The sequence below is a fragment of the Electrona antarctica genome, assembly GCF_951216825.1.
Source record: "Electrona antarctica genome assembly, chromosome: 5".
Taxonomy (NCBI): domain Eukaryota; kingdom Metazoa; phylum Chordata; class Actinopteri; order Myctophiformes; family Myctophidae; genus Electrona; species Electrona antarctica.
Genome location: NC_136810.1, coordinates 58,631,225 through 58,640,295, shown reverse-complemented (window position 1 = coordinate 58,640,295; position 9,071 = coordinate 58,631,225). Strand labels below are relative to the sequence as shown.

Genomic DNA, 9,071 nt, shown 5'->3' with positions numbered 1-9,071 from the left:
ATAAGAGTTAGCTGACCTAACACAGAAAAGGAGACTCTAAATCTGATCTGGAGCAGCTAGACAGGGATTGGTGATTTCACACTGGTCAGCTCATCTCGTTTCAAAAGGCACATTTACTTCTTTGAGCAGGATCCGCACGTAATTCCGTGGACATTAGTCCATGTCAGACATGCGCTGCTCCTGTGCTTGCGGTTATGGTTAGTTTAGGGTTTGAGGTAGGTTGTCGTTTGTCGGACCATGAATGACTAGTCTGAACTCTGAACTAAGTACTGCACCCCTTTGAGCTGCTTGGAATCTGGCCTCAAATCCTAAGCCTTTGGCACCCTCTAGCTGTAGCAGCAAAACACATACAGTACTAGATAGAAAGATAGATGGATAGATAGATGGATGCTTTGCCCTGGCTTGCAGACGTTAATTTTGTACTAAGAAGCCATCAGGAATTCAGGTTACAAAGAAATAGGAACACAATAAATACACAATACATAGACAGATCACACAATGCATTGACAATACTACACAGCTCCTCTTACAGAGAGCATGATGGAATAGGCTACCAGTCACAGTTCAAGAGGCATCACATTACACATGTTATGCACAGAACAGAGATGGGGTCTGCTTGTTCACAAGTCCTGTACTTGTGGGGACAAATCATGTTCAAATGCTTTTTCAGGATTTCTGACTGACAGTATAGTGACCAACCATTATTGAAAGTGACATTCACATGAATCACTAGTCGTTTCCACCCCCCTTCACAGCAAGACTATACTTTCAGGGATCATTTCTATGGTTTTCAACTTGAGAGATGAGTTTCTTTTTTTTTTAAAGATGTTTTGGGGTATTTTTGTCTTTGATAGATGACAGTACGGTCTGTAACTCTGAGTGTACAAATGTACAAATGCATTTGTACACTCTGAGTTACATTAACATGGATTTTACAATATAAATTGGGGGTCCCAGAGGTAGAAATGCCATTCAATGGGGTCCGTATAGACTAATGCATGTCAAACTTGAAGGGGTCCTTGAAATGAAACGAGTTGAGAATCACTGCTAGAGCCGTGAACATCTTCTCTTATGGGGGTCCGGATCCCTGGCATATATTTTCAAATGGGGGTCCGTGGGCTAATGAGTGTCCATTTGGGGGTCCTTGACATGAACAACCACTGTTATAGCCTAGGCTACAAAATAAATCACACCCGTGTGAAGTGAGGGGCGCTAATATATTAAAGTCTAACTAATGGTGATATAAAACAAACATTAAACGCCATTAACAATAAAGAGACAATATGACGTAATGAGGCACATTATGACGTAAATAAAACAAACATTTAACTGAAGACAAACATTAAACCTGTATATAGGAGGGGCTGGCGCCCCTCAAAAAGTAATATAAAGTAATGTAAAGTATGCATGATGACGATGTGAACATGCACCGTACATCATTATCAGACACATTCTACTTGGGCTGGCCTGCTAAAGGTTAGAAGTGCCATTTTCAGCAGTAGGCTACCCCATATGTTATTGCTGCACATGATCTAGAAATATTGTATCCTGGCCATTCATGCAAGAAGGAGGGGGAGAAGGAGAGAGGAGAAAAAGAGGAGAAAGAGAGAAAAAAGAGGAACAGAGAGAGAGAGAGAAGAAAAATGGTGCTTTACTGTAGTCATTTATGTTTGATGTGTGCCAGATTTGGTCACCTTTGATGTTTTGGACGTGTGATAGACGGTATTCGGCCCTATGTTCTTGAAGGTCTCCCATTCAGGGAGTGTCATAGTGACATAGATGCCCTTATATGGACACAGCCAGTGTGGGGAAACCCCATGCTGCTTTCAAAACACAACGTGCATTAACTGCATTTGTCACTAATATTGTTCGTTCAACAAGTTATTAATTATTATACTCATTCAAGCAAGTGATGTTATTAGCCCACAGTTCTGTATGGTATAGGTTTAAGTTGAATATGCTTTATAATTTGACTTGTCATACTGTCATGATGCTATTCACTGTTTCCTGTCAGTGCAGGAGATGAGCTTGTTTATAATAATAAATATAACATAATAATAATAATCGCTAAATCAATTAACTGTATACAGTGCTGTATACATCCTGGTTATTTGGCTCTACTATGTGCATGGGTTAGCCAAGAATGAAAACATTACTTTTTAACCCATAATTATGTTTATCAGTGGCATTGAATGGGTGCTGGTTAGCTATTTTGTTATTGCTAAATAACAATGAATGGTTAGCAGTGTAAATCACTTCTCATTAATCCAGATAAGGTCTACCCCTAAGTGTACAGAAGGACACAACATCTATTGTTTTATTAAGTGCCAGGAATGGCCACAGCTATCAAAGTTATTCATTCTGAGTACCTAGAGCTACAGTATGCTTACTATTTTATCATCATCACCACTACCATTAGATTTGATATAAAGATAGCTAAATTAATCAATTTAAAGTATCTGACATGTTTAGGCTAGATAGTGCTGTATGTATGAAATGCAGCATAAGTAAGCAACATGACTTATTGAACACACACACACACACACACACACACACACACACACACACACACACACACACACACACACACACACACACACACACACACACACACACACACACACACACACGTAGGTTGTCCGTCCTAAAATAAACATTGTACGATATCACAGTTGTAATCACAACACAGCGTTTTTACACTCTAGTTTATTGAAATTGTGAATTTGACATTTGATGTAATTTGATGTTTCATGCATCAGGACAAAAGTGACACAGCAAGGTTAGCATTGCAGAGAGTTGCACTCTGTATATACAGCAGAAGCTGCCTATAGTCTACCACCAATGCTTTTCCTGGTTGCTTTGTGAGTGACACTTTGTCTTGCATGTGAATATAGGTAGGACAGTTGTTACATGTACATTCAGAAATGTGTGTAACCCAGGTGGAAAACCCAGCTTACAAGCTAAAAAGTTAACAAGGTTAACCAAGACATTATTTTATTTGTATTGAATGTCATTATAAGGTATTGTTTTATTTAAAAAACATGTACAAAAGAACCTACCTCAAACTAATAATACAAAATGGTTTAGTTGTTCATGAGGTATACTTGGAAGCAACACTAGAGGGCAGCACTGCTTTTTACAAGCACACACTTGAAAGCATCCCATAACAGCGTAGCTGAAAGTGACGTCACCACGTCTACACTTCCTCTTTCACGTTGGCGCGAGTCTTCAGCAGCAGCAGTGAAAAAGCTGAGAGAGACTAAGTTCATAAAAAAGTATATAACTAACAGAACAGATACACCAGCTGTGGCTACAGTGTGGTGCTGTATGTTAGGCGCGATTCATACTCATTCATACTCATATTCATGCTCTGTAGAGCCTACAATGTGACGTCATTTGAGGTTCGGGGGGGCGGGTACCGTCCTAAAGTCGGCTCTTCGGTGCTATTGAAAATTTCTGACGAGCCGAAATCATTTCGGCACTACAGCGGTAAAATAGGAGTATGAATCGGCCCTAAGGCTTAAAAGACCACTTCACCACTTTTCAACCTATCTTCATATAATGTTCATGATAAAATACCACAAGGTTTTTTTCTAAGTTCGGCCTGTGTCTCATAGGAGGGCTGTGGGCAGTTCAGAAACCCGCCCACCAGTGACATCGTCGTTAGGCAGATTTTCTTTTTATTATATTTATAATAATGTTTATTTTTTTGAAAAAATATTTATATTTTTATAATCGTGAGAACGATGGCTTCCATTTTCGCCTTGCAACTTTTCAGGAATAGAAAGCCTGCCGTTTCTATTAGCATGGTTTCCCCATCGATGATGTCACTGGTGGACGGGTTTCTGAACTGCCCACAGCCCTCCTATATGAGACACAGACTGAGTAGAAAAAAATGATGCTGTTTTATCATGAACACTATCTATATGAAGATAGGTTCAAAAGTGGTGAAGTGGTCCTTTAAGCAACACTAGACCGGTGCCTGGCTGTAGAGCACCGATGGAAGTTGGAGATCCATGCACCATGCACCGGCTATATGCAATGTCCCTTTTATTCCCATATATGGAGATTTCTGTATCTGTCTCTCGGTGTCCCTTTAAATAGAGTTCTGTGTCAGGCATGCCTAAATATGGAGTGTTGTGATGTCAGAACAGGCCAGCTCCATATATGGACACTGGAGCAAGGGGGCCTTTTGTGGCGGTTCCGGACAACCGTGGGTCCGACCGACTCGACACGGGGCACTGCACTCCCTGTGGGGGTGTGGAACGCGTGTGTCGAATGTGAAGTCGGTGCGGCGAACGGTTCTAGAGTTACGTGCATTACAGACGTACAGACAGACAGACAGACAGACAGACATACAGAGACGTACGTGGTGCATGCATTTATAGATAAAGATAGCTATCAGTGCACTCACTGCATTGTGTGGCTTGAGTTGAAGCTGATATAGAGCACTGAAGTCTGACGTCAATATCAGTCCTTGAACCAGGGGAATCGAGGGGACGAGCGAGTGACGTCAGGACTTCGGCGCTCTATGACGGCTCTGCTGAGAGGACTGTGGGTTGGAAGGGCACTTCGTGGGCTTGGCAGCGTGGTGGCTGCACCCTGCACCACCACAGTGACAACCCCTCGGTGTAACACCCTGAGACGAGGCCTCTACTCGTCAGCACTGAGACCTCAGGGTGATTCCAAAGCCGACAAGACCTCATCCTCTGCTGCTGCTCCCTCACCCACAAACCTCCATGAGCGCTACCGAGCTCACGCAGCCGGTGGACAAGACACGACAACAGCAGCAGGTTCCCTGCAGGGGGAGGCCTCAGCAGAGCCAGCGACCGAGCCCGAGGAGGCTTCCAGCAGCTCAGACACCAGTTATCAAGACCAGAGTGGAGAGCAGGAGGAGGAATATGAGACGGAGGAACAACTGCGAGGACGTATCTTAACGGCTGCCCTGGGGTTTGTCCCGCTGCACGGATGGACCATGGAAGCCTTCGCTGCTGGGGCTGAGACCCTAGGCATGTCCTCTGCATCCACTGGTATGTTCGATAACGGTGCTGGGGACATGGTCTCGCATTTCATTGCCCACTGCAATTCACAGCTGACCGAGACGTTGGCTGAACGACACGAGCAGGTCCGACTGGGCCATGCCGAACCAAAGGAGACGGCTGACTTTTTGAGGGACGCCGTGGAGACCAGACTGAGGATGCATATCCCGTACATTGAAAAGTGGCCCCAGGTTATGAGCACCCTCCTGCTCCCTCACAACCTCCCCGACGGCCTGAAGCACCTGTCCCACCTGGTGGATGATATCTGGTACTACGCCGGGGACCGCTCCACGGACATGAGCTGGTACACGAAACGGGCAGCACTCACAGGCATCTACAAAACGACAGAGCTCGTGATGCTTCGGGATTCCTCCCCGGGTTTCCGGGATACCTGGAACTTTCTGGACAACCGCATGCGGGATATAAACAACATGGCTTCCACGGCAAAACGGGTGCAGGCAACCGGCGAAGCAGTGGTTCAAGGGCTGATGGGGGCTGCAGTAACACTGAAGAACCTTGCAGGAATGAATAAGAGACATACAGTACATGGGCCACAACCCCTTGAGCCCCATTGCCCCCGCGGGCGGGGGCAGCGGCTGTCCACCTCTGAACAGCGCTCACGGGTCAATAATGGAGACCCAATCGGTCTCCGGTTCCAACTCCGATGTTGCGGATTTCCCCCCCTGGACCCCCCTGGGGTTTAAGAGGTTGCGGCCCACAGGTAGAATACTGATATATTTCAGCTGTTGCAATTCCAAACATGTAATATACTTGAATTACTTCAGTCTATCTGTAGCTTAATGATTGGTATTAAAATGTTATTGTCTTTTTTTCATGTCCAATGTGTTTGTATTTAGTTCATTAAGTTAACATAACTTAACTAAATGTATTTGAAATTAAATAAAAAGGTTACTTTTCAGGTTTCCAATTCAAAAATGGCAAAAAAAGAATTCAGGATTTCAATTCAAATATACCAAAAAATAGCTGATCTACAAGCTCAAAACACGTCTTGAGCTTGTAGATTGGCAATTTTTGCTAAGACAGAAATATGCAATGTGGTCCTCTGGAATAAGTGTGGAAATATAGTCGTCAAAGTTGCACACCCCTGACATAAAACATCAGTACATCACCAGTCATTCTGATCCTAACTCCTATCCTGTTGCGTATGATTTGTAGTGCAATATCCTTGTGTTCACTGCAGCTCAGGCATCTGTCTCTTAGCTGTAATACTGTATGTAGATTCAGGTTTTTATTCATCAGGGTAAAGGCCACCTAATGTGCCATAGAGTCCTGTCTTTTTAGCATGGGTTCCAGTCTGGTTCGCTGAGTCTTTTTAGCATGGGTTCCAGCCTGGTTCGCTGTGTCTTTTTAGCATGGGTTCCAGCCTGGTTCGCTGTGTCTTTTTAGCATGGGTTCCAGCCTGGTTCGCTGTGTCTTTTTAGCATGGGTTCCAGCCTGGTTCGCTGAGTCTTTTTAGCATGGGTTCCAGCCTGGTTCGCTGTGTCTTTTTAGCATGGGTTCCAGCCTGGTTCGCTGAGTCTTTTTAGCATGGGTTCCAGCCTGGTTCGCTGTGTCTTTTTAGCATGGGTTCCAGCCTGGTTCGCTGTGTCTTTTTAGCATGGGTTCCAGCCTGGTTCGCTGTGTCTTCTTAGCATGGGTTCCAGCCTGGTTCGCTGTGTCTTCTTAGCATGGGTTCCAGCTATGGTTCGCTGAGTTCCGTGGATCTGTTTTGTCACTCGCTACTCAGATCCACGGAGCTCATGAAGCGAATCAAGCTGGAACCTTCTTTTTAAATGGGACAGTTTTGAATCGTAGCTGCCCGTAAGTGCTCTCTTTGAGAACAGTTTTGAAGGAAGCTAGTGATTCACTTTTGTCTGCGGCTGTTGGTAGGGCGTTCCACATTTTAGTGGCATATAGTAGCCTCGCGTGGCCTACAGGTATATGCTACATCACTGCGTCGAAAACTGGGCACTGTTTCCCGAAGTGGGCACTTTAGAGGGGGGAGCTGGGTACTTTTACAAAGAACTGGACACTTCAGAACTGTTCTGGACACTTTAATTGGGCTCTGTGCAAATAACCCCCCCCCCCCCCCCGAATAATAGAGCCAAATTCTTCCCGAAATATATGGCATGGCAGTGCATGGTGGCCATTGTGTGGTGCAACATATATATAGAAATCCCATTCATTTTCCCCCATCTCTCTCTCTCTAGAGATTCCTGAAAATATTTATCTAAATGATTTTAAGCCTATAACTAAGCCATCCAGGCTCCTGGTGAATCATGACCAAACTACATTTGATTCCATGTCACACTGTGTCACACAACAAAGTGCCTATAATGAGATGGCGTACTTTGTGGTTATTGAGGGGTGCAAATGCTCAGCTTTGTGCGTTTGTGCCACGGAATGTGATGATTTGTTCGGCATGAGCACTGAATGTTATGATGTATGATGAATGATGATCAACGCCCCTCACTTCACAAAGGGTGATTTTTTTAAGTAACTAGGGGTTCGGGCTGCTATGCGGGACTCACATCTAGTGTTCGAGCCGCTATACGCCCCTCAAACCCAAGCCCCCAGTAAGGCTATCCAACGTTGAAGCTGCCACTACCTACTGGTGAAATGTGGAACTGCAGCCCTTTCATGGAGGTGGACGGACGTTCATGACGTCATGTGCATCAACCCCGGACCTCAAATTTGAGGTCCGGGCTAGGCTAGGCTAAACTTCCGCTCGCTCGAGCCATTGTGTGATGTAAGCGTCCTTATTTGGGCTTTCGATTGCCAATGGCACCCCGACCCGAAAGCCCAAATAAGGCCGCTTTGCCCCGCTTACATCACAAGGTGCATCATCACACACAAACCACCCATGGAGGTTATAAGGAACCGATGTCGTTTTCGCATTACAGAAGTTCTTTAGAACGGCCCACTATCACTCGAGAACCTCCGACTTGGCACCGACGCAGTCTGCATTCCAAGCATGTCTCTGGTCGCCCCTGACAACTTCCAGCACATTCTCCGCGTGCTGAACACGAACATCGACGGCAGGGAGAAGGTCGCCCTCGCCATCACGGCCATCAAGGGCGTCGGGAAGGGTTACGCCCACGAGGTCCTGGCGAGGGCCAACGTGGACCCGGGCAGGCGGGCCGGGGAGCTCACCGAGGAGGAGGTGGAGAGGGTGGTGGGCGTGATGCAGAACCCGCGCCAGTACAGGATCCCGGACTGGTCCCTCAACCGGCAGAAGGACCTGAAGGACGGCACCCACAGCCAGGCCGTGTCCAGCGGAGTGGACAACAAGCTGAGAGAGGACGTGGAGACCCTGAAGAGGACCAGAGCCCACCGCGGCCTGCGGCACCACTGGGGGCTGCGCGTCCGCGGCCAGCACACCAAGACCACCGGGCGCCGCGGGCGCACGGTGGGCGTGTCCAAGAAGAAGTGAAGAGTGCACCACACCTTTTCCCTCAAACCGATTTTTCTCAATACAAGCTACAGGCTACGAGAGCTTTTATTGTTATTCTTCCGGTTTGGAGGAAAAGGAAGTTCTGTTTGATTGTTCCTGCCTGATGACTACAAAACAATACTACAACATGACGTAACGATATCATCCGTTCCAGACCGGTTCACACAGCACTTTTGGAACAGAGACCAGGCTTTCCTCCGAGGTGGAAAGCCTGGTGAGGCGAGGTTACGGTCGGCGTGTCCAAGAAGAAGTGAAGACCACGCGGGCGAGTCGGGGCGACGGTGTTGCCAGATTGCATGCGGGCCCAAATGAAGCAACTGTCAATTTAACCACTTTGAACATTATGCATTGCCTATTTGAAAATAGCAGATCAACAAGATCTCCATGCAACGTGAAGTGATCCTTGTGTAGATTGTAGAACTGCTATTCTAATCTGATTTTGAATTATTATGATTTATTTATATTTACATTTTAACTATATACAAATCCTGTACACAACCATCTTATGCGCAATCACTGTTTTACAAGTTACGCTGAAAGCAAACACTTAGAAATAACATGCATTTTAAAACTGTTTT

General features: G+C 45.8%; 2 protein-coding genes across 2 annotated transcripts; both read left to right on the top strand.

The window, feature by feature from the left end:
• Positions 1-4,531: 4,531 nt before the first annotated feature.
• LOC306924068 (ubiquinone biosynthesis protein COQ9-B, mitochondrial-like) lies at positions 4,532-6,260 on the top strand (the record flags this gene model as incomplete). Its single annotated transcript, XM_079502409.1, has 2 exons — positions 4,532-5,581; positions 6,216-6,260. The coding sequence occupies 2 exons, from the start codon at positions 4,532-4,534 to the stop codon at positions 6,258-6,260; spliced, it is 1,095 nt and encodes a 364-aa protein (XP_079358535.1).
• Positions 6,261-8,013: 1,753 nt separating this feature from the next.
• Positions 8,014-8,472, top strand: LOC306923551 (small ribosomal subunit protein uS13-like; the record flags this gene model as incomplete). Its single annotated transcript, XM_079501725.1, has 1 exon — positions 8,014-8,472. One exon carries the CDS (start codon positions 8,014-8,016, stop codon positions 8,470-8,472), a length of 459 nt encoding a protein of 152 aa, XP_079357851.1.
• Between the last annotated feature and the right edge of the window lie 599 nt (positions 8,473-9,071).